The sequence below is a fragment of the Epinephelus lanceolatus genome, chromosome 3 (assembly GCF_041903045.1).
Source record: "Epinephelus lanceolatus isolate andai-2023 chromosome 3, ASM4190304v1, whole genome shotgun sequence".
NCBI lineage: Eukaryota > Metazoa > Chordata > Actinopteri > Perciformes > Serranidae > Epinephelus > Epinephelus lanceolatus.
This window is the reverse complement of record NC_135736.1, coordinates 49509548-49536135: the sequence shown is the minus strand read 5'-3', so window position 1 is coordinate 49536135 and position 26588 is coordinate 49509548. Positions and strand designations below refer to the sequence as shown.

Below are 26588 nucleotides of genomic sequence, written 5' to 3'. Positions count from 1 at the left end.
ATGGTGGCCAGGGTGGGAAGAGTCTCTGATGATGTTTTTTGCACATTTGAGGTAGCGGGCAGCAGCAATGTCCTCCAGTGGAGGCAGCGGGCAGCAGCAATGTCCTCCAGTGGAGGCAGCGGGCAGCAGCAATGTCCTCCAGTGGAGGCAGTGGGCAGCCAGTGATTTCTGAGAACTCTCAAAAAGTAAAGTCTCTGACAAGCTTTCTTCACTATGGCGGAGGTGTTAACTGACCAGGAGAGGTTCTCAGAAAGATGTACCCTGAGGAATCTGAAGGCCAGCACTCGCTCCACACACTCCCCATTTATGCAGAGAGGGGCTGACTCAGTCACGCTTCTTCCTGTAGTCCAGAATAAGTTCCTTGGTTCTGGTGGTGTTTAAAACCAGGTTGTTAACTGAACCCCATGCTGTCAGTCTCTGTATCTCATCCCTGTATGCTGATTCATCTCCACCAGAGATGAGCCCCACTACAGTAGTGTCGTCAGCAAATTTTATGATGGAGTTTGGTGGGTGAACAGCCGTACAGTCATGGGTGTAGAGTGTGTACAGAATCAGACTCAGCACACAGCCTTGAGGAGCACCAGTCAATCAGTCAGCAGGTTCAAGATTAGAGTCACCAATTCAGTATCTGACCAAATGTCTCCCCTTCTGTTCCTGAGATATGACGCTGAAACATGACAATGTCACAGTCAAGCTGACCTTTGACCTTTTGACCTTCATTATCTTATCTTGTCAGACATTTGTGTCAAGTTTTGCCAGAATTAGCGTATTAACCTTTGTGACCTTTGACCTCTGGCCACCAAATTCTAATCTGTTTTTCATTGACTCAGAGTGGATGTTTGTGCCAAATTTGAAGAAATTCCCCCAAAGCGTTCTTGAGCTATTGTGTTTGCGATAATGAGACAGATGCAAAGTCACACTGACCTTTGACCTTCGACCACAAAAAACTGATTAACTTATCGTTCAGTCCAAATGGACGTTTGTGTCAATTTGAAGACAAATGTTCTTCATTTGTTCGTCCAAATGCTATTGGACCGAATGGATCAAATCCTGACAGTCACGAGTCACTGTCACCGTGACTGTCTGTAGAAAGTTTCACGTTCGTCTCATGGATGGCTGTTGGGATAATTCACTCACCTGGACCACAGTGTTTGAACTGAGTGACTGCTTTACAGACAAACCTCTACCAAAGTTTACAGATATGATCAAAAAACAAAACAAACATAAATGGAAACTGCACTCAGGAGAAACAGCTCAGAGGTTATAAAAAATAAAATAAATTATATTTCTCCAGCAGCCGTGTTTGCTGACCACAGCTCTGTTAGCTGCTACGCTAATGGACCATAATGAAACTGTGTTTTATTAGCGGTTGCACTAATGCTGGCTGAATTACTGTGGTCTGGTCCCTGCATGGAGGATGAGCCACTCCGTCCTGCAGGTGGCTGCCCGACATACCCGACACCTAAACTGACATTTAACCTGAGAACTGAGTGGCCAAACCTTCCTGCTCTGCCAGGCAGAGTACGACAGATCACTGTAACACTATCACAGGAAAACATCCAGAGAGTTAATGCTGCTCACAAATATTAATTTAAATATGCTTAAACTACAATTACTGCTTCGCTGTTGTACGCCTCCCTGAACCAATCAAGTTACAGTTTCCATCCAGGTCAGTGCAAACATGGATGCTTCACACACAGAAGATCTACAATTACTGTTAATTTATCATGCTGATCTGTTCTGTACGACATCTATTGCACGTCTGTCCGTCCTGGAAGAGGGATCCCTCCTCAGTTGCTCTTCCTGAGGTTTCTACTGTTTTTTCCCCGTTAAAGGGTTTTTTGGGGAGTTTTTCCTGATCAGCTGTGAGGGTCATAAGGACAGAGGGATGTCGTATGCTGTAAAGCCCTGTGAGGCAAATTGTGATTTGTGATAGTTCAATGGTGTTCATTATGTCTTCAGTTTCTGATAATGACTTTAGTTGTTCTTTTATCTCAGACATGTATTATTATTGTTGTTATTTGTGATATTGGGCTTTATAAATGAAACTGATTGATATACAATCAGCAGGTTCAAGATTAGAGTCACCAATTCAGTATCTGACCAAATGTCTCCCCTTCTGTTCCTGAGATATGACGTTAAAACATGATGATGTCACAGTCAAGCTGACCTTTGACCTTTTGCATGTAAAGTTTCATCACGTCGTCCCTTTATCCTGTTAGACATTCGTGTGAAATTTTGTCACAATTGCCATGTCAATTCTTGAGTTACGACCAAAAGCATGTTTTGTGAGGTGCTCTAAAATCTAATTATCTCACTGTTGAGTCCAAGTTGAGGTCGGATGCAAGGTCACAGTGACCTTTGACCACTAAATCTGATGAGTTCATCGTTGAGTCCAAGTGGACGTTTGTGCCATGTATAAAGAATTCCCTTGATGTGTTTTTGAGATATTGTGTTCATGAGAATGAAACGGACGCAAGGTCACAGTGACCTTGACCTTTGACCACCAAAATCTATCCAGTTCATTATTGAGTCCAGGTGGACCTTTTTTGCCAAATTTGAAGAAATGCCCTCAAGGTATTCTTGAGATATCACCATTACAAGAAAAAGACAGATGAGGTCACAGTGATGTTTGACCACCAAAATCTTATCAGGTCATTGATGAATCCAAGTGGGTGTTTGTGCTATATACTGAAAAAATCCCTCAAGATGTTCTTGAGATATTGTGCTGACAAGAATGAGGTGGACACAAGGTCACAGTGACCTTTGACCACCAAAATCTTATAATTTCGTCATTTAGTCTAAATGGAAGTTTGTGCCAAATTTAAAGAAAAACTTTCTTGCAATCATGTTTGGGAGAATGGGACATACAAACAAGGTTTGTAAAAATAAAGTTAAAATAAGAATTAAAAATGCGACTTCAGATAACAGTGACGAGGTAAAGTGCCATGGATACAGGAAGCTAACAGGCTGTCATCAATTTGATATCACAACATTCTTTCTTCAACATTCTTTTTTTTTTAACCATTTAAGTAAGCAAAATCGTAATCAATAAAATTCATATAATACTCAACCCTAGTGCTTGGCAGCGGTCCTGACATGTTTTCATGTTGTAGGGAAACTGAAGGTGTTTTAAGACGCGTCGTTGTTGACAGACAGGATGTTATGACGCTATGAACCGCCACATACTGGTTCAAATGTGTCCAGGAACCTTCGCTGCATCGCTCTCCCTCTGTTCCTCTCTACTGTCACTCACTGATGAGGGCAGAAAATGCCCCACAATTATTTAAATTAACAAAAATAAAGTTATCGTGCACCTGTTGGAGCTGACCAGACTTTTTTTGCGACAGAAAACCAAAAGACTCAAAATTAACAGAGACACCCTGAACGCACCATTAAACCACTGACCAGGACACATTGCATTATGGGATATTGAGGACCAAATAGTGTTGCAGATGTAAAATGATGATGATCACCTGGCGAAACTTGGCTCTGGCCTCCTTCTCCTTCATACGTCCGTGAGCAACCAGGTAGTCAAAGACTTCACCTGAAACACAGACAGACAGACAGACAGACAGACAGACACACAGACACACAGACAGACACACAGACACACAGACACACAGACACACAGACAGACAGACGTGTAACGCCTCCAGTTTAAAAACAAAACCTCTGGATGACTTTACTACATAGATTATCTGGAGACTTATTTCCTTCTCCATCACCACTCATGTTACCTGCTGACAGGCAGGTGGACAAACAGGTGGACAGACAGGTGTGCTGGTCTTACCTCCACTGGCGTACTCCATCACCAAGTACAGAGTTTTCTCTGTCTCGATCACCTCAAACAGCTTCACTGAAAAACAACAGCAGAAACTTATCACTGCTGCCAAATACTGAGCTCAACTATTGCTGCCAAATACTGAGCCCTGCTGCCAGATACTGAGCTCAACTACTGCCAAATACTGAGCCCTGCTGCCAGATACTGAGCTCAACTACTGCCAAATACTGAGCCCTGCTGCCAGATACTGAGCTCAACTACTGCTGCCAGATACTGAGCTCAAATACTGCTGCCAAATACTGAGCTCAACTACTGCTGCCAAATACTGAGCTCAACTACTGCCAAATACTGAGCCCTGCTGCCAGATACTGAGCTCAACTACTTCTGCCAGATACTGAGCCCTGCTGCTGCCAAATACTGAACTCAACTACTGCTGCCAAATACTGAGCTCAACTACTGCCAAATACTGAGCCCTACTATAAGAGGAGGAGGAGGAGGAGGAGGAGACTCACCGATGTTCGGGTGGTTGAGGATCTTCATCACACTGACCTCCCTGAAGAGCTGAGGAGAAGATCCGAGTCAGTGAAGCTCCTCTTTAACACACACTCATAATTGTTTACTTTATCATGGGACACTGACGGACTGACGGACTGACGGACAAATGTCAGGACGTACCTTCTGCAGGCTGGTGGGGTTCAGCTGAGTTTTGTCGATGATCTTGATGGCGACCTGCAAAGAAACATAAAGTAAATGTGTGGTGTCGTTTTTGTCGTTGATGGTTTTTGTTCTGTTGATGCAGGAAGTGCATCGGAGATATAAAACAAAGCCTAAAAATGAAAAGTGAAAGAAGAGATGTGGCCAAATAATAAAAGTGTGTCAACATCACATTAAGTCGTCAGTCCCAGTTTATTTTGTAGGTTATTATCTTTGTATTTATCTGTTAAGTCTGGACTCTTACTGATGAGCTTCCAGTGAGACTCCCTGCTAATTCAAGAAAATAAAATCAACTACAGCACTTTCCTGAAAAAACTGAAGTGTTGTTAATATTACCAGCTTTATCTAATTTATTGTGACACACCGATCTACAATTTAAAATCCGTCACACAGATTTCCACATGAAGCGTCTTTTCGGTGCAGTCTGACACAAACACTGCAACATGATGTTTAATGAGACTCAAATACAAGCAGGAGTCATAAATACCGAGTGAAATTCACAGAAGGATTGATGCAAATAAATCCTGAGAAGTGTTTGACAGGAAAGCTCTGAGTCAGCGCGATGAGAGCTCAGAGTTTTATTCAGGCTCCGGTCCAAAAAATGCTTTAAAGATGATCAATGAGATTAAAATGCACCGCAGGCTGCAGGAAATCAGCTGAAGCTTCTTCTCTCCGACCAGACACAGCCTGACGTCTCCAGAGGGAAGCAGAGCCGCTGATAGGACGACTCCGACTCGGAAAACAAATCTTAAAATAAGTGGAAAACGTCACACACACAAACACGCACTGTTTGATCCTCTGACCAATCAGCTCCGAGCTGCTGACGTCTGCAGAATCAATAATTCATCCTGAGGCGTTACGTTTCCAACAGATTTAACCCCGCCGGCTCTGAGCAGCTGAGAGAGTCTGAATCAGAAGGTCACGTGACTTATTCAGCAGCTGCAAACAGTTCATTTAAATCCTGGGTGTTCTTTGTTTCAGTCAGTGTGACGGCTCACTCTAACGCCAGATTGAAAATCACACGTCTCTGAAGGTGTGTGATGGTTCTTGACTCGGCCCAGTGAAAACATGGATGCTTCACACACAGAAGATCTATACAATCAGCACAGGTTCAAGATTACAGGAAGTGACCACCAGGAGACGGCGTATCATCTCTAGTCAATGACTCTCTGTGCTTCTGATCTGTAACGTCGACAGGAAGTGACCACCATGAGACGGCGTATCATCTCTAGTCAACAACTCTCTGTGCTTCTGATCTGTAACGCTGACAGGAAGTGACCACCATGAGACGGCGTATCATCTCTAGTCAACAACTCTCTGTGCTTCGTTCTGATTTGCAGCTTTTCAGACTTATTTTGTGGCTGAATATAATTTGTAGCTTCTTAAAACCTGAATGAGGATAGTGATAGTGAGATACTGGCTACAGTAATGAAACAAAACCAGCATCGGATGGACTGTATTCATAATCAATACACCACAATAATATAGCTAGCAAGCCAACACGGCGTCTGTGGTCATTTTGACTTGACCAGCGGACTTCACTACAAGCTGATTGGCTGTTGAAACAGGTGACGTGCTTTAAAACCAGCCGCCGGCCATTTGACCAGCTGAGTGTCAGGTGACACCATCAGCCGGCTTGAGTCCAGCTCAGACATATCACACTGCTGACACTTTTCTCTGTGACGTTCTAAGATGGTTTCGTCTCATCATGAATCTTTGATCTGAACTGGACTTTACAGACGGTAAAAGCAGACAGATTTTTTAACAATTAGGAATCACCTCAACCACGAGAGGTCCTCCAGCACACAGTCTTCCACGTGCCCATAAAATATGAGGCTGATTGGTTCAGCAGTTTATGAGAATAGCTGCTGACAGACAGGGACACACAAACACATACTCTCACCTCTCGGCCCGTCAGTGTGTGTCTGGCCAGTTTGACTTTGGCGAAGTTGCCCTTGCCGATGGTCTTCAGCAGGCGGTAGTTGCCTACGTGCGGCTGTTCATCAGTGAGGGACGTCACAGCGCTGCGACATGGCAGCAGACTGTGGCGACTTGATGATTTGGCGGGTGGGGCTGGCGGCTCAGGGAGGCCATCTGAAGACTTTGGCTGAAAGAGAAACAAACAGATTTATTATTAACATTTAGATGCTCCTGAACCAGAATGGCGAGGGTCCAGCCTTGTCCCGTGCAGTTACGGGGTGCCACAGGGAGGCATAATCAAACCTTTACTGTTTCCTACACTGCTGCTGAGAGACAGCTGCAGTCAGACAGCTGCAGACAGACAGCTGCAGACAGACAGCTGCAGACACACTGCTGTTGTTGCAGGTCTGCATGTCGGAGCTGATTCGATACAGGACAATAACAACACAGTGATGTGTGCCATCTGCTGCTGGCCGGCTGGTGTTGGGAGGAACTGGAGCTGATGGAAACCAGTCTGACAGCATCTGAACCAGCTGGAGGACACAAACACGTCTTCTGTTACACCATGACATCACACGGCGCCGCTGCCGACACCTGACACCCCCTGAACAACACAATGTCTCACTCACTCAACTGATTTGTTTTTGGGCAGAAAACTTTGACAGATCTGCTGTTACAGAGTGTGAGGAAATGTTTGGTTTAAGAGTTTGGTGAACACTCACAGGGTTAGCTGGTTAAACACTGTAGCTGCAGTGGTGGAGAGTCACTAAGTATATTTACTCAAGTACTGTACTTGAGTATAAATTTGAGAAACTTGTGCTTGACTTGAGTATTTATAATAATATCATATAAAAAATTCAGATCGTAATACTCGTGATATTTTGACTTGTTGACATATTGATGTCATACTGTTACCATGGCAACAACAAGCCTGGCTGACAGTGAAATTATTCCTGACTCCTCTGTGGTTCCAGTAAAAAGAGGAGCAGCTTCAGTAGTGTGGAATTAAGTGTGGCGTCCTGAATGTTTTCCTTCTCTTAGCGCTCAGAGGGAACTCATTCAGCGGCTCCTCTGGCAGCAGCACAGCGTCTCTCCCTCTACTCTCTGATTCTGTCACAAACCTTTGCTGATGGAAACCTACGTGAATAAACTCCATATATGTGACTGTCTCATAACAGCCTGTCACAGGTTACAGCCTGATGGTTAGAGGAGAAATGGCAGAGCATAAAAACAGAGAAGGAAATCAGCTGTTGATTTATATATATAGATCCCAGGGGACATTTGTTTAAATGTGTAATTAGTGGTAGATTTGATTTAGTTGAACTATTAATATTGTGACAGGATCTGAATCTGACTCTGAGTTACTGTTGTTGTTCACAAACTGAAGACATGAAACATCATTTTAGTTTTTACTGAAGATTTGAAGCAAACTGTGAAACTACATCACTGATTCTGTTGATATTCTATCTTCTTAAATTAATAAAAAAAAATACTAATTTGTCATATCATCAAGAATGTCATTATCACAAAAATACCCTGAAATATTGTGATATTATCTTAGGGCCATGTCTCCCAGCCCTATAAAGCAGTTGACTTTTTAGAATATAAAGGCTGCAGACCATTTATTATTCAATAATATAGACTCATACGGTTCATTCATTAATTTCTTTTTTGTAACCACGTATCCTATTGGGCGCGTGGAGCCTATCCCAGCTGACACTGGGTGAGAGGCAGGGTTCACAGGGAGAACATGTCAGAGCACCCGGAGTAAACCCACGCTGACACAGGGAGAACATGTCAGAGCACCTGGAGGAAACCCACGCTGACACAGGGAGAACATGTCAGAGCACCTGGAGGAAACCCATGCTGACACGGGGAGAACATGTCGGAGCACCTGGAGGAAACCCACGCTGACACGGGGAGAACATGTCGGAGCACCTGGACGAAACCCACGCTGACACAGGGAGAACATGTCAGAGCACCTGGAGGAAACCCACACTGACACAGGGAGAACATGTAGGAGCACCTGGAGGAAACCCACACTGACACAGGGAGAACATGTAGGAGCACCTGGAGGAAACCCACACTGACACAGGGAGAACATGTCAGAGCACCTGGAGGAAACCCACACTGACACAGGGAGAACATGTCAGAGCACCTGGAGGAAACCCACGCTGACACAGGGAGAACATGTGGGAGCACCTGGAGGAAACCCACACTGACACAGGGAGAACATGTCAGAGCACCTGGAGGAAACCCACACTGACACAGGGAGAACATGTGGGAGCACCTGGAGGAAACCCACACTGACACAGGGAGAACATGTCAGAGCACCTGGAGGAAACCCACACTGACACGGGGAGAACATGTGGGAGCACCTGGAGGAAACCCACGCTGACACAGGGAGAACATGTCGGAGCACCTGGAGGAAACCCACGCTGACACAGGGAGAACATGTAGGAGCACCTGGACGAAACCCACACTGACACAGGGAGAACATGTCAGAGCACCTGGAGGAAACCCACACTGACACAGGGAGAACATGTCAGAGCACCTGGAGGAAACCCACACTGACACAGGGAGAACATGTCAGAGCACCTGGAGGAAACCCACGCTGACACGGGGAGAACATGTCAGTGCACCTGGAGGAAATCCACACTGACACGGGGAGAACATGTAGGAGCACCTGGAGAAAACCCACGCTGACACGGGGAGAACATGTCGGAGCACCTGGAGGAAACCCACGCTGACACGGGGAGAACATGTCAGAGCACCTGGAGGAAACCCACGCTGACACAGGTAGAACATGTCGGAGCACCTGGAGGAAACCCACGCTGACACGGGGAGAACATGTCAGAGCACCTGGAGGAAACCCACGCTGACACAGGGAGAACATGTCGGAGCACCTGGAGGAAACCCACGCTGACACAGGGAGAACATGTAGGAGCACCTGGACGAAACCCACGCTGACACAGGGAGAACATGTCAGAGCACCTGGAGGAAACCCACGCTGACACGGGGAGAACATGTCAGAGCACCTGGAGGAAACCCACACTGACACGGGGAGAACATGTAGGAGCACCTGGAGGAAACCCACGCTGACACAGGGAGAACATGTCGGAGCACCTGGAGGAAACCCACGCTGACACGGGGAGAACATGTCAGAGCACCTGGAGGAAACCCACGCTGACACAGGTAGAACATGTCGGAGCACCTGGAGGAAACCCACGCTGACACGGGGAGAACATGTCAGAGCACCTGGAGGAAACCCACGCTGACACAGGGAGAACATGTCGGAGCACCTGGAGGAAACCCACGCTAACACGGGGAGAACATGTCAGAGCACCTGGAGGAAACCCACGCTGACACGGGGAGAACATGTCAGAGCACCTGGAGGAAACCCACGCTGACACGGGGAGAACATACAAACTCCGCACAGAAGGGTTCCCCCACCCCAGGTGAACCAGCTAACCACTGCACCACTGTGCCACCTCAATTTGATACAGTTTCCCATGAGATATTACAGTGTGCAATCCCTGGGCACTACGCCGACATAACCATCCCACAAAAGCTTAAAGCTACAGCAGCAAAACGACAAATAAATGCAGCAGGAATATTCAGAAACAAACAGCAACAAACAGACCCTTACTACGTAACTACATTTTGCTGATAGTTTTACTCAAGTACAGTTTTGAATGCAGGACTTTTACTTGTAGAGGAGTACTTCCAGTGTAGTATTAGTACTTTTGCTGCAGTAAAGGATCTGATACTTCTTCCACAGCTGGTAACTGTTGAGCTGAAAATGACCTGATTTCTCAGTGAATCTTGAAATGCTTCATCACTGCAGAGGCTCTTCCAGCTTCAGTCCGTTTGCTTTAACTGCAGCCTAAATGTGCTGAGTTCCTCCTGGTGAAGAACAGAGCGGCAGTTTAAAAGAGGAACTTCTTTTTGTTTATGCTTCAGTTTAGAGACGACAGCAGCTGGAGACGTCTGCCTTTCATTTGTTGCTCTGCTGTTTCTGACTGGAGGCAGAGACGTTTTTTTTTTTTTTTTTGTTAAAATCTAATTTCTAAAATGGAAAATACAAAATCCAGATACACTGAGATTAAAAATATCCTTTCCTTTCTTTGCTGTTACCAAAGTCGAAAAAAGGGAAGAGACTGGACCGCAGAGAGCTGAAGTGAAACCAGAACTTCCAGGTTCAGTTCCACCAGTAAGGATTACTGCAGTTATTAAAAGTCACAACGCTCCAACACAAATAATCCTACAGTCAGTCCAACTTAAAGCTGATGTAGGCAGCTTTCTCGTGGCATCATCAAGCAAAAATCCCATAATAACCTTTCAGCATATTGTAAGTCAACAGAGAAAACTAGACTTCTTTCAGACTTCAGAAAATCTTGGGTATGGGCGGAGTAGGAGACGTCGGGCCCCTGGGCAAAGACATGTAAAAGGCCCCACCACCTCTCCAACACAGGACTGAAAACACACTCAGACTTTATGCTCAATTACATTTACAATTTACAATCAAAGTGCAAACAAGAATCCAAGTGTGAATTCATTGTTTTTCACAGCGACTTACAAAATGTTCAGAGGGCCACATGGCGCCCTGTCCCAGGCCAGATTTGGCCCACAGGCCATAATTTGAGTATCCGTATGGCTGTACTTGCTCACAATAAATAATATAAAAGGAAATAAGTTTTCAAAATTTGAATTTTTTTCTGGGGCGACCTCCAGACCACCCGGCAGATTTGGTCCCCCCCAGTGCTGACTCCGTGGCTCCGGCCTTGAGTTGAACCATCTTTCTAAACTAGTTTACATACTCTGGAGTTTAACTACTGTCCACTGTGAGGTAGCTGGTCGTTTGGTAAACTCCAGTTTTACTGTAGTTTCCCCAACACCGCAGGTATGATTCATTCTGGCCACACATGAGGTCATTTTAAGGATAAAATCTTAAACAGACCCGTCATGACGAGAACTAGCATTGGTTAGCTGCTGTGCTAACCAGGAAGTGTCAAGAGGATTGTTTCTACACCAGTAAATGTGTCTTTGACCCGACCACACCATCATCTACCCCCCACAGGGAGGTCAGAGGTCAGAGGTCATGATCTGGTTGGGACTGGAGGTGGATTTCAGCCCCTGTGTGACTTCATGTCTCATCATCAGGGCGGGTGGGTGGATGGAGGGTGGAGGGCTCCACTCCCACAAAGAGGATCCCATAATAAGCCTATCAGTTTCCACGGTGACAGAGAAAGCCTCCAGCAGCTGATTTCACAGTGATTCATCACTGAGGAGAATCTTCATAGTCTCAGTATGACGGACTGCACATGACACAGTGACTGGGGTCAAAGGTCACACCACGGGGGGGGGTAAAACTCTCCTGTCACACTTCAGGATGTTAAAAAGTGACTTCTAGAAGACTAAAAGACATCAGCAGCTCCTGATATCACATCCTGCAGTGTATTCTGGGAACAATCGATAGCAAACAGACAGAAGGAGCCAGCTGGAGCTGCTGAGTGTCTCTCTGCAGAGGACACAGAGACACAACAGGGCAGCAGGACGTTATTCAATTATACTGTGAATCATATCTTAACAGTAAAGAAACTCTACACTGTAAAAAAACACTCTTGATTTTACTCTAAAAAACTGGCTGCCAGAATTTCACCGTGATGAATATGGCCGATCTTCTTCTACTCTTACTGTAACAGGATATTAGTAGGGGAGAGTGCGGTCAGTTGGAACAAAGCCTTTTAAGCAAGTTAGAAAGCAACTGTATCATTCACCATGCTCATACTCAGCCACACCCTCTTCACTTTCAAAGCGGAGACCTTCCGACTGTTTCCAAAATTTTATTCTTAGTTTTGAAATTAACAGCGCGTGAATAGATTTTTGTCTCTTTTGTTTTTTTCTTCTCCAACACTGTTTTTTATTTACGCCAACAACAAAAAAGCTGATTTTCTGGCCTCTACGTTGCTGCTCATGTTAGCTGTCTGGATTTTTGTTGGTGCCGAGCACAGGAGGCATAAAAAGTAGACAAAAACATAACATTTCGAATTAAATAAGATGCTCTGTGAAGTCACTGAGGGAATGTTCACTGCAAAAACTTCATATAAAGCCCTGTCTCCTCAAAGCAGTCTGCTTTAGTTCAGTTTGATAAGCTTTCTTTCTGTTTCCACTGTGAAAAATTGTGGATGGTACCACTGGAACCGTTCCTCACCGTCCCCATTCTCACCCAAGGTCCACCAGCCTCCACAAAACCCAAAGACCCAAAGGCCAAAAGAACCAAAGCCCCAGTGACCCACAGGCCTAGAGACCAAAAGACCCAAAGACCAAAAGGCCCAAAAACTCAAAGACCTTGCAATCCCAAGACTCAAAGACCCAGACACCCAAAAACTTAAAGACCTAAAAACCCAGAGACCCAAAAGACCAAAGAACCAGTGGCCCAAAGGCCGAGAGACCAAAAGATCTTCCAAACCAAAGACAGAGAGACCAAAAGACCCAAAGACCAAAGGACCCAGAGTACAAGAGACCAAAAGTCCCAGTGACCAAAAGTCCCAGAGACCCAAAGGCCCAAAAACTCAAAGACCTTGCAATCCCAAGACTCAAAAACCCAGAGACCTAAAAACTTAAAGACCTAAAAACCCAGAGACCCAAAAGACCAAAAGAACCAAAGATACAGTGGCCCAAAGGCAGAGAGACCAAAAGATCTTGCAATCCAAAGACAGAAAGACCAAAAGACCCAAAGACCAAAGGACCCAGAGACCCAAAGACCCAGGAACAAGAGACCAAAAGTCCCAGAGACCAAAAGACCCAGAGACCAAAAGTCCCAGAGAGCCAAAGGCTCTAAATCTCAAAGACCTTGCAATCCCAAGACTCAAAGACCCAGAGACCCAAAGACACAAAAACTCAAAGACCTAAAAACCCAGAGACCCAAATACCAAAAGAACCAAAGACCCAATGACCTGAAAACTCCAAGACCCAGACATCCAAAGTCTCAGTGACCTTGCGATCCCAAGAACCAAAGACCCAGTAACCCAGAGAGTAACCCAAAGACCCGAAAACTCTTTTCACATGAGGCATTAAAACATCAAACTGTTCTACAGACAACTCAAGAAAAAACACCAAAATACCGTGGGTCAGCTGAAGGTAAACTTCATCCACTGACTTCTGTCCACAACATCACAGCCAATAGATACTTCCACATGTGTTCAATCCACAACTCCAAACATTAAACTTCAACATCACTCTCTACTCAAACATACTGCCAGCTGTCGTAGATCATCGAAGATAATCAAAGCAAATATTTCTTGTATTAACACAGCAGCTTCCTGCTCCATGACTCCACAGATGGACTTCAAGTTCTTCCATCTGACTCTGGTCTTCATCTTTACCTCCAGACACAGATCGAAGACGATCTGTTAATTTATTAAAACAACGTTTCTAGTCTCCGGTTTGGAGAAACAGGCAGGAGTACCACCTAGAAAGCAAAGCAATGTCCTGCTGTGGACGGGGGCAGCAGCAAAACATATTTGAGCCAGGAGTTGGGCCGTGAATTTACAGCTCCAGTGTGTAGTATTTATGGGGTTATATTGGCAGAAATGGAATATAATATAATCAGTCTGTTTTTAGGGCTGAGTGCCGCGCAGTGCGAGGACCCTGTTGAAATCCAAGGGATTTTTATTCTTCTTTCTTCGAATGAATCACATTTTTGAGGGGCGTAACATACTCAAAAACTCGTGAAACTCTGCACACACATCACATCTGATAAATAAAAATATTTTGGGGGGGGGGGGGGGGGTTCTCGTGCTTGGCTGCCAAAAAATAGCTCAGTAGCGCCATCTATAAAATTTCAACAAAGCAGCCCCTGCAGTACATTTCACATAGAAGTTTGCAAACTGGTAGGCATATGTAACATCCTAAGATGTACAAAAAAGCATCTTGGAGCCATGTTTTAAACCCAACAGGAAGTCAGCCATTTTGAATTTAATGTGTCATTTTGGTGCATTTTTTGGCCTTTTCCAGGCGTCGTACTTGAACAAACTTCTCCTACAGATTAGATCCGGCTGACGTGAAATTTTGTCTGGACCATCTTAAGACCTTGGACGTCAAAAGTTGCTCACAGCTTGAGTTTTCCCAAACCCATGTGACCGTGTTTGCCACCAAACAGGAAGTGCTTTGTAACTCCAGCGTACATGGTCCAATCTGCCCCAAACTTTGCGTTTTATAAGGCTCCAGGTCCGAAGCCAACTTAATGCACATTAGGTGTCATGGTGACTGTGCCACCTACTCGCACCAGGAAGTAAGACTTGTCAGAAATTTCAATTGTCAATCATCAATTGACTTACAGCAACATGAGGTGTAATTACTGTGTTCTCCAGCGCCACATAGTGGACACAGACAGTGGTACAAAATGTGGAACAAGTCATCCAAATGCCCACACTCTGAAGGATAAACCACCTCACTCCTGAGTGCAGGGTCTGACTTTCACAGAAATAAACAGCGGCATCAGGTTAGCCTGATCGTCAGACTGAAGCTCCCAGAACCTTCAGTCTGACATCGCCTCCATTGAAGGCGATTTACAAGGGGGAGGGAATTTGATTTTTCCCTAACCAATCAGTAGAGATCAACGACTCACCCAGAATCTGACGTCATTAGTATCCATGCCTCGGGGGTGCCGAAAACAAGCGAGCATTGCCCGTTTAAAATGTCTCCGTTGTCGTGCACGCCCAGCTGCATCATCATTAAATCCAGTTTAGCAGCTTCCTTAATTTGGTCGTAGTAGTAGTAGTAGTGGCGAAATACCTTGATAGCATTGTTAATGTGGTCTGTAGGATCTGTAGCGGTCGCCATTAGCGTGGCGCTGATTGGCTAATCGCTAGACCCGCCCCCACCCCCGGCGTTCATTGGTCTGTCCATCGTTTGGACGAGATAAATCGCAAATTCATTGCAGTATGCCAGACCAGAGATGCAAGCCTACTCAGTTGAGTGGGTGGGGTCTATGGTCTGGAACCAGGCTAGCATCAGGTGGCATCCTGCCAGCACCCCTGAGTTGTGCGAAGGTGCGAGGGCCTGATCATCGCTGCTTTAATCTTTGATGTATAATCACCTGAAAAAAAGACTTGTTGTGTTTTCGTTTCCTTAGAATGAGCCGTTTGTTTCTACAAAGGGAGCAGAACGTGGTCTACAGAGATCACCATGCTGCACCGCCATGATTCTACAGTCCGTTCTCCAGAACGGACAAACTAATCAGCCATCGTAATCAGCCACACACTGACGCGGATGGCCCTTACACAGCCCAGTTTCAAAAAGTCCAAATTATCCCTTTAAGGCCTTGTTGTTGTGAAAGGGCCTCATGTGTAATCGTACGTTTGGGGCCACAGAGTTTCTCACGGACAGTTGGAGACCCTCTAACACCTTCCTCCAGCTAATTCTGAGACATGAATCATGTCATCATGGTGGACATCAGCCACACTGTAGTTACATATTAACAGTATGAGCCAGGCACTAATATGTGGATCAATCAGTGTGATCAGACTGTTCATTACATCAGCTCCTCATCAATAAAATAATAAATAATACAACTTCATTAGTGATAAAACTAGAATGAAAATCAAAATAATTTAACCACATCAATGATAAAACATCACAAATGTCTAATAATCATAAAAAAACAGCTCCATTTTAAAATAACACAGTAAACTCCATCAATAATCAATAATCAGAGGTTGAAGCAGCCTTACCTGCTCAGACTCTCTCTCGCTCACCGGGGTCAGAGGCATCCTGCCGGACATCTTCCTGCTCCCTCCGCGGCTATCTGCTCTCTTCAGTCCGGGACAAGCATCTCGTCTGCCGGCTGCTCTACAGCATCTCTCGCCGGGAACCAGGCCACCTCAGCGGGGCTCAGCTGGGAGGCTCCACCGGCCGGAGGGCGAGGGAGGCCGGGGCGGCGGCTACAGGAAGGCCCGCTGTTTGCGCTGGTGCGGGAGAGAGACCCGCATGGAGACAAAGACAGACAGAAAGACAGGGAGAGGAAGAGGAAGAAGAGGAGGAAGGAGACGAGGAGGAGGAGGAGGATGAAGAAGAGGAGTGAAGAAGTATTACAGTAAGAATCCTCCCTGCAGCTTCCAGCGGTTTGTCATGTCACACAGCGACACTGCGGAGCTACAAAACACACACACACACACACACACACACACACGCACACACACACAAAACCATGACGTCAGAGCTCCTCCTCCTCGTCATCCTCATCTTCATCATCGTCATCCTAAAAATATCCCAGCATCCTCAGCTGCTTCCTGCTAAAACACGCTCCGTTTATATTTTCATATTTATTTCAAACGCAAGTATTTTATTTTGTTTTAATGGTGAATCAACACAAGAGAAAGTTCCTTCATGTAATCTATTACTACACAACTGTGTTAGTACTTAATCACTCAAAAACAAAAGTTAACAAAAATAAAGACAAAAGAGAAAGAAAAATTACAGTATCAATAAATGAATGAATGAATGAATTAAGGAAATAAATAAATAAAAGAATACAAACGTGCTGAAATAAATTTTGGAATAAATACCAAGAAAGAAATACACAAAGGTTATGACCTTACCTCATTAACATATGGGCACATAAATAAATAAATAAATAAATAAATAAGATGCTTTTTAAATCCATGTCCTGTTTAATTATCACGTTTATTTATTGATTTAATTGTTTTGTAATTTATACATTTATGCATTTATATATTTACATATTTATTTATTTATTATTTAGTTGTTTATTCATACATTTATTTACTTGTGCATTTATTCATTCTTGTATCTATAATACTATATTTAAATATTCTTATTTATATATTTCTGTTTCTTTATTTAGTTTACATTCATTTATTTATGCGTTTCTTTCCCTGTATCTATTTCTTATTTTATTTACTTAAATATTTATGAATACCTGGTCTTATTTCTTCATTCATTTATTCCTGTATTTATTTATACATTTGTTTACTTATGAATTTATTTATATTCCTTAATTCATTTATATAGTTACTTATTTCTGTATTTATTTTTTTCCAGTATTTATTAATGAATTTATTTATTTTTTCATCACTAAATGATACATTTATTTACTTACTTTATTTTTTTTCATTTATGTATTCATAAACAATTATTCTTAATTTATTTATACATTCATTCATACAATTAATTTTACATTCACCTCTTTCTGTATTTATTTTTTCCTGCATTTGTTTCAAAACTTACATATGTATTTATTTATTCTTTATTTATACATTTATTCATTTCAGTTCCTATTTATAGATTATTTTTTTCCGTATTTATTTCTAAATGTATTTACTTGTATACTTGTTTATACATGTGTTTATTTATGTTTATGTCTGTGTTTATTCAAAATTAAATTTTCTGATGTTTTTATTTCTGTATTTTTTTAATATATTTATTTATTCCTGTATAAATGTATCAGTGCTGAAGTCATTGTTTGGTCTGGTTTGGTTTAAGGAGCAGTCGAGGTGAAGCTGCCTGCAGAATTTCTCCAGTAGAAGCAACAGACTTTTTTAATATTCTATTTTAAAATGAACGTGTTTGAGTGTTTGATATATGTTATCACCTGTTAGTTTATGATGTCATGGCATTGTATTAGGATGAAAGTATCTTTATAATAAATACACATATATAAATGTTGTTTCTGTTACCTGCAGAGTCACTGTATTAATATTCCTGTAATATATCTGTGTTCATAACAATTAGAGCGTGCTTTGAATCCTGCTGCCATCTGGTGGCTCCTCTGCTCTGCTGCATTCTGTCTTCTTCATTTTACAAAAACTTTCATGTGCACATCATTTTTAATCGTGTGAAGATAATGGTGAAATCTGAATATAACCAGTCACTTAAAACTGATTCATTTGATGGTAAATACACATCATAAACAAGTTAATCGATTTAAGTATAAATGAATTTACATGAAGTGTGTGTGTGTGTGTGTGCAGATATGAACATGATGAATATATTTTCTCTATTTGTCTCCTAAATCATAATAAATAGTTAACACTGTTGTGATCAGCTCCCCACTCTCTATAATCAAATCCAATAAAGGTATCGGTGCTGAATCTCCCTCCAGTTCAACACATTCAGACTGAGACAGAAGAAAAAAAGTCAGAGTTCACTTTGTGTGTAACAAAAGACTGTTTAGAAACCTTGAGCTGGTTATTAAAGAACCAGTTTAGTCTCTCGGCTTATAGGTGCAGAAAAATTATTGTTTTCAAAAATGAATTAAATTAGGAATATTTTAACCAGAGAAGACTCAGAGATATTAGATATTTAAGAGTCCTGCAGCAAAAACATTTAGTCACAGAAGAACTTCGACAAATCACACAAAATCAAAATCAAACTGAAACAAATTAATTTTCATAAACAGCCATATAAAATAAAACAATCTAAAAGGCACCAAGAAAAAACCCTTGAGCTGCTGATCAACATAAAAAAAAAAATAAAAAAAAAAGTTAAATATTTTCTTAACCAACACTGGAACAGATTTTTTAAGAGACTTAATTGTAAACACACAACACAGGAAACGCATCAAAATATTTTTGTTAAAGGTGTTATTATTTTTATATACTCTGGCACCATGAACTTGTAACATTCAAACACTGCTCTCTCCCTCTGTAGACTGATGGCTAGCAATGCTGGCTGGAGATCAAGCTGATGCTTTTGGCTAGCCTTCTTTAACTCGAGCAAGCTAATGATGCTAGCTAGCCGTCATTAGCTAGAACATTTAACAATGTTTGCTAGCATTCACAAGTTTAAACAAGCTAATGATGCTGGCTAGCCTTCATTAGCTAGAACATTTAACGATGTTTGCTAGCATTCACAAGTTTAAACAAGCTAATGATGCTGGCTAGCTTTCTTTAGCTTAAACAAGCTAACCATGTTGGCTAGCAATCAGTAGACTGAACACACAAACAATGTTCACTAGCCTTTCTTAGCTTACACATGCTAACAATGTTGGCTACCCTTCATTAGCTTGATCAAGCTAATGATGTTGGCTAGTCTTCATTAGCTTGAACAAGCTAACAAAGTTGGCTAGCGTTTGAGCTTACACAATCTAATGATGCTGGCTAGCCTTCATTAGCTTGAACTAGCTAATGATGATGGCTGGCATTCATTAGTCTAAAACAAACTAAGCATATCGGTAGCTTGAACAAGCTAACAAGCCTTTCTTGGCTTACACAAGCTAATGATGTTGGCTAGTCTTCATTAGCCTGCACAAGCTAACAATAATGGCCAGCCTTTCTTAACTGATGCAAGCTAACAAGCTAGGCTAGCTAGGTCCATAGGGACTTGGCTTGGAACAGAGTGAAAAGATTGAATTTTCCCCTTGGGGATTAATAAAGTATCTAAAATTTAAAAAAAATAAGAATTTTGGCCACCCTTAATTAGCTTGAACAAGCTAACGATGTTGGCTAGCCTTTGTTAGTTTGAACATTCCACCATGTTGACTAGCATTCATTAGCTTGAACAAGCTAACAATGCTGGCTAGCCTTCATTAGCTTGAACATTTAATGCTGTTGGCTACCCTTTGGTGCCTGAACAAGCTAATGATGCTGGCTAGCCTTCATTAGCATGAACATTTAACGATGTTGGCTACCATTCATTAGCTTGAATAAGCTAACAATGCTGGCTAGCCTTAATTAGCTTGAACATTTCATGTTGTTGACTACCCTTTGGTGCCTGAACAAGCTAATGATGCTGGCTAGCCTTCATTAGCATGAACATTTAACGATGTTGGCTACCATTCATTAGCTTGAATAAGCTAACAATGCTGGCTAGCCTTCATTAGCTTGAACATTTAATGCTGTTGGCTACCCTTTGGTGCCTGAACAAGCTAATGATGCTGGCTAGCCTTCATTAGCATGAACATTTAACGATGTTGGCTACCATTCATTAGCTTGAACAAGCTAACAATGCTGGCTAGCCTTAATTAGCTTGAACATTTCATGTTGTTGGCTACCCTTTGGTGCTTGAACAAGCTAATGATGCTGGCTAGCCTTAATTTGCTTGAACATGCTAACAATGTTGGCTAGCCTACCACTCTTCGTAACAACAGACGTGTAAGAAAGGGAACGACACTGCTGTTTGTGTTGTAGGAGTTTGGTTTAATATTGTATTGAAAAATAAATTAACGAAAATAACTTTAAAATGCAACAGAAGACGAAAAAAAAATCCAGATTATAAACATTCTTTGCCAGCAGGGGGTGGAATCGCAGTGCTCATGTAAGATTAAATTTACAAATATATATATAAAAAGGAATTTATTAGACATATCCACAAATCACGAAAGCATTCCTTTACATCCAGTGAGCTGAATCTGGTCTACCACCCAAACCGTTGTTCTTCCAGCTACAAAAAGGTCTAGAAAATTTATATTTATATATGTATATATTTCATACACATGCCCTATGTGTGGATGTAAAAAACTAAACTGTACAAAAACAAAAAGCACACAGCGGTGATGTTTGTGGATGGAATGATGATTAAATGGAGAATACAGGATTCAGGAAAACAACGATGTGATGAGGTCGATGTTTGGAATGACCCTATCAGTCATCCGATTCACGGATTTTGGCTTTAAAAACGGAAACACTGACACCATCTTAACAAAGTGCTCATGTTATATGTCGGTGGTGACGTGATTTTTAGTGTTTTAACTAAACAGCTTCTGGTGCTTTAAAAACAAGAGGCGTTGGTTCAGTCCTTCAGAGGTGTGGAGATGAAGATGGAATGACGGAGAGGGAATAACACTCGAGTTAAATAACAGAATTAAATATTATCTACAAGGTCTCAGCTGAACTGGACTGGAGGAACTAATTTAAAGGCTTTATCCTGTGAACGCTGGCAGAGGACTGAGGATCATCATCATGACCTGCCAGGTTGAATGAGACATCCCAAAAATAATAATCCAGACATTATTAAAGACTTAAGGAATAGTACAAAGTGTTTAGTTTCTCTGTTGGCGATCGATACCAATCTCATGTTTGTAAGTTAAAGGGATAGCTCAGATTTTTTTGAGGCGGGTTTGTATGAGGGCAGCAACAAAACATCTTTTAGCCACCTACAAAAATCAGTATCAGTTTGAGAGTACACGGTGTTTAGGATATTTCTACTGCTTCACCCTGTTGTCCCACAGCCCTTTCCAACAGGAGGCTGCTATCTCTCTTTTTTAAAGCCAGACTCTATTGACAAAAACAGGAGCTACTAGTCGACGCTGCCTCGATTAGTTAGTCTCTTTCTATTATTGTATGACTTCGGTGTTTTAAAGGGTTACTTGGGATTCACCAGAGTCGCACAATTAACCAAAGAAACACACTGATTGAGCTCCTGTGTCGTGCAAGCTAAAATTACTGTCTTTGTTAATGGAGTCTGGCTTCGGAGAGCACATAGACTGATTAAACAGCTTCAGCTCCCTGTCAGAAAGGGCTGTCTGACAGCAAAGCAGTCAATCCTGGGTCTTCAACAGGAGGTCGGTGACCCTAAGAGACCCTCAGAGTTACTGCACGAGGGACTGCTAAATTATTGTTTGGGACTTGAATTAAAGTTCTAATTTAAGGTTGTGTTTTTTTTTTCTTTTTTCAAAATTTTTCCAAATTCTTTTCCAAAACACACAATAAAATTAATCTAACATTTTTTTTTAGCAAAGATAAATTGGCCTATTCATAAAAGAAAAAAAATACAGTACATAACACTGATGATAGACCAACTCTTACCCATTAATTCTTGATTACTCATGCTAACTAGCTAATGCTAAATCCCTGTCCCGCACTTACCCTAAACAGCGAGGTGAACTAGGTGGCTAACCAACTAGCTGTATTATTATTTTCAGTGCTGACAGTAAAGTAAAGCAGTGAAAATATTCCTAATATTTCATACACTTCATCTGATATTAAGTTTTTTTTATGGTGTCTAAAATAAGTTTTGCTGCTGACCCCGTCCACAGCAGTGCGTTACTTAGCTTTAATGGGGACTCTAGCTGCTTCTCCAAACTGGGGGCGTGCCAGCTGCTATCTACTGTTTGTAATACACTAACTGTGGATAAGAACCTCATACAACCCCACACCAAAAAATCCAAACTGTCCCTTTAAGTACAGAGCCGGGGCTGTGACAGAAGGATAGACTGTTCGTGAATAAACAGTTCCTGACTCCAGACATGAGATCCATCTGAACTGCGAACCTTTAAAGTAAATTAAAAACACAAAAAGAGGTTAATACTGAAAATCATGATGCCATTTCTGATCTGAAAATAACAAACAAATCAATAAAGATGACATGATCAAGTAATTGAGCTGGCTACTTGTAGGGTCAGCTGGTTTTATGGGAAATTTAGCTTATTTTACTTACAGCTCTACTTTAACAGAGTCGGACAAACTCATGGACGTCTAGTTTGGAACAGAGACTGTACGCAGAGTCAAGCATGTAGAGAACTTCAGTAAGTGTCTAAATCCTGTATATTTATTTGAAATAAGTGAATTGATAGAAAGCGTTGAGCGCTGATTTGAGCAGAGTTTAGCTCTGCCTGTGGGAAACTGCCCCTGTGGTTTGTCAGCCACGTGCAGGCTAGAATCATGTTTTGTTTTCTAATGTTTGCAAAAACGCAGAGTGAAAAAACTGTTTGTATATGAAGCAGGTTTTAAAATTCTAAGAATGTTTTTGCAAATTCACAAGAGCTTGAAGCACCTGCCAACAACGTTCAACTCTTGTGGACTCTGATTTAACTACACGCAATCATTTTCGTATTCAAAATTTAAAACATTAAGTCGCACGGAGACACTTCCTGTTATCTGCTCCCACAGCCACGTAAAAAAACTATTTAAAAATGCCATGTTTGAGAAAACCACTGATGAAAATGAGCAATGCTAAGCTAACATACTGAACTAATAATTACTCAGTGAGGTTTAGGCTGTTTGCCACATGACCTGAGTCCTGTAGTGAGGTCAAGTGATGACAGCACGTTCAGACCAGTTGTTGACCTTTGAGCTTTTGATATAAAATGTCATCACGTCATCATTTTATCCTGTCGGACTATTGTGTGAAACTTTGTCAAATTAGCATATGGATTTTTGACCTTCACATACCAAATTGTAATGTGTCCATCCTTGAGTCGAAGTGGACATTTGTGCCAAATTTGAAGAAATTTCCTTAACGCCTTCTCATATCACGCTCACGAGAATGAGACAGAAGCAAGGTCACAGTGACCTTTGACCACAAAATTCTGGATCAGTTAATCGCTGAGTCTGAATGGACATTTGTCAAATTGTTGTTGAGATGCTGCACTCACAAGGCAAAGACACACCAGGCCACAATGACCTTGATCTTTGAGGACCAAAATCTAATCAGTTCATTCTCGAGTCCAATCGGATGTTTGTGCCAAATCTGAGGATGTTCCCTGAAGGCCTTTTGAGATATCACGTTCACAAGAATGAGACAGACTCATGGTCACAGCGACATGACCTTTGACCACCAAAATCTAATCAGTCCATTTGAGTCCAACAGGACGTTTGTGCCAAATTTGAAGAATTTGTCTTAAGGCACCTTGACGAGGTGCAGACGTTCTTCTGTTTTGGCGGAGTGTGGCGTTAAAGGTGATGTCACAGAAGTTTCACGTGGTGTCACTATGGCAATCAGCTGAGAGTCCTGCCCACACTGAGGAGGTCATTTCTGCAGCGAAAAGGAGATGGTGCCAAAGGTAAAAGGAGTCAAACCATGTAGTGAAAACAAGGCACAAGTGAACATTTACCGCAGGCATTTGGTCAAAACTAAACTCAATGGACAAGTATTTTTGTTGTTCTTCTGATCTCACTGACAGACTAGAGGTCATTTCAATGGATATAAAAGTTCAGAGTTTCCGACAGCCTCACAGCTGGAGGCGTGTTTGTCAACTCAAGTGGAGTCACCTCAGTTTCATTAAGACATGAAGCTAAACTCGATCAGTCTGACTGTTCCAACACACACTTTTCCTGCACAGAAATGTAGAAACATCCATGAGTTTGTGATTCTGAGTAAGATATTCTGTAAAATTTCCCAAAAACCAAACTGTTGTTGAAGTCCTAGAAACGTCAGCTGCAGTTTGTCAGTCCGCTCAGTCTGAGAGCTTCTATAAGTAAAGCTGTAAACTTTGGTTGTGACTCCTCCTCGTGACGCCGCCCAGCAAAAGAAACCAACCTGACGGAGACGACAGGAGGGAGGAGAGGGGAACCAAGAGGAGGGTCTGTGGTCATGCTCTTCATTCATACATTCACATAAATGGGAATGTCGAGTTGTCTTCATCCAACAGGCAAACACACACCTGGGATGAACCTCGGTGATAGAATAATGGCCCCTCCCACCAATAAATACCTTAACCCCGCCCACTGACAAATAATAAAATACACCACACTGCTTCGTCCGGGTCTATGGCGAGTCCTTAAACCTACAGCCGGCACGGCGAGGAACCTTCATCTACAGTCAGGGAACAAAAACTCATTTACACGTCTCAAACCGCCCTAAAAAGACGTTGTTTCAAAACCGAGCAGAGAGTGAGGGAGAGGGGGGATAAACGTGACGGGAACAAGATGGCGTGTTGCTAGTTTTTCTTCTTGACGTTGTTGTTTGAGGCGAGCCGGGGCCGTGGCGCTGGGATCAGGCTTCCCAAAGGTACTCGACTCCGGGCCACTTCGAAGAGTTTGGAGAAAACCTGGAGGAAGAGGAGGAGGAGGTTAGCTGGAGGAGTGCAAAGCCCTGAATACTGAAATAGTCAAGAACCAAAGTCGTGCTAAAAATTCTAACTGCTGCCTTTAGATCATTAACCATAACGTCTCATTTCACCATTATGCAGATGACACACTGATATATCTCATAAATTAATTTTATGTCCATTTGTGGCAGCGCTTCCCTCGACCTAAGACACACTATGACGAGTCCACCGGCCACATCTGACTAATCAGCACATTTACATCTACATTCTACGACCAGGTGTAAATGTGAAACGTGTTCATCAAATGTCATTATCTAGATGCAGATCACATGTTAACACCAGGTGTACAAGAGCCCTGATTCCACCAAGCAGTGCAGCTCACTAAATTTCAGTTTGTTACACATTACAGTTATTTTTGCATTTCCAGTGTAAAAAGATGTGAATGGTACCAGCAAAGTGAGCATTCGAGGTGTGAAAGGTCAGAACAGTTGAGTCCCGTCGCAGCACGGCGTGCAATGGTCAAATAAGTGAAAAATTTAAGACATAACTTGTTCAAAACTAAAAAAGACAAAGGGAATGTCTCATTTCACTGTGGAGCTGCGTGCAGCGTACGAATTCTCTCACTGTTTATCAGACTGCTGCTGCAGGACCGAAGCCATGTGCCTGTCACAGGGCTGACTGTTAGCATCATATGGCTACCTTTACCCAGCAGTTATTTTCAGGTTTAACGTCAAAGTCTAGCCAATTCTGGAGGGACTAAAATCGTGGGTTTGTTCATTGAGTTTTTAAGTTAAGCAAGAAAGTTGATCTTCCAAATATTCCATTGATTGCAACTCTAAGCACTTGACGCTGTTCTTTTCTGAGAAACACCCCCAGATACATGTAAGAGTACTGTCTGCAGTGAAACAGATCTAAGGTTTAGATACATGTCTGTAAAGGTTTCGTACCGGTTCAAGTGGTACCACACTGAAAGTGTTTAGTGGAAACAACTTAAAAGACCGTGTGCAGAGCGCTCCCATTTGGTCATATCAGATATGTTTGAGAAAGTCCATATTGACAACATCAGTTGTCAATGTGTTTATTGGATTTTGACATCTATTGTACGTCTGTCCTTCCTGGAAGAGGGATCCATCCTCAGATGCTTTCTGAGGTTTCTACCATTATTGTTTTCTTTTTAAGCTTCACGCTGGTGCAGTTCTTTTAAAATGTTCTATCTTACTTGATATTATGATTTAAGGGTTTACGACTATGATTTTATGTTTGCTCATTAGTGCTTATAATACTCTTATTGTAAACCACTTTGTCCAACATTTATTATTATTATTATTATTATTATTATTATTATTATTATTATTATTATTATTATTATTATTATTATTATTATTATTCTAATCTATTTTTTCCCACAAAAGGCTTTTTTGGGTGGTTTTTCCTTAC

The 26588-nt window shown here is 42.3% G+C and overlaps 2 protein-coding genes across 4 annotated transcripts in view; both read right to left on the bottom strand.

Annotated features, from left to right (window-relative positions):
* The window catches only part of LOC117255646 (serine/threonine-protein kinase MARK1), a 35344-nt gene extending 19056 nt beyond the window's left edge, over positions 1–16288 (bottom strand). The window contains exons 1-6 of the mRNA XM_033624766.2: positions 16156–16288; positions 6402–6605; positions 4460–4513; positions 4297–4345; positions 3794–3859; positions 3477–3547 (exon numbers count right to left, since the gene is read on the bottom strand). Coding sequence (XP_033480657.1) covers positions 3477–3547; positions 3794–3859; positions 4297–4345; positions 4460–4513; positions 6402–6605; positions 16156–16206 — 495 coding nt within the window. The 5' untranslated portion in view covers positions 16207–16288. The remainder of the gene's footprint in view (positions 1–3476; positions 3548–3793; positions 3860–4296; positions 4346–4459; positions 4514–6401; positions 6606–16155) is intronic.
* Positions 16264–26588, bottom strand: part of LOC117255657 (atlastin-2-like) — a 32430-nt gene continuing 22105 nt past the window's right edge. For 2 of the 3 annotated variants that reach the window (XM_078166715.1, XM_078166716.1), the window contains one exon: positions 20563–25151. In XM_078166715.1, the coding sequence (XP_078022841.1) occupies positions 25041–25151 (111 nt within the window). In that variant the 3' untranslated portion in view covers positions 20563–25040. Of the gene's footprint in view, positions 16390–20562; positions 25152–26588 lie in introns of those variants that run through there. The other variant, XM_078166717.1, reaches the window with a different exon arrangement.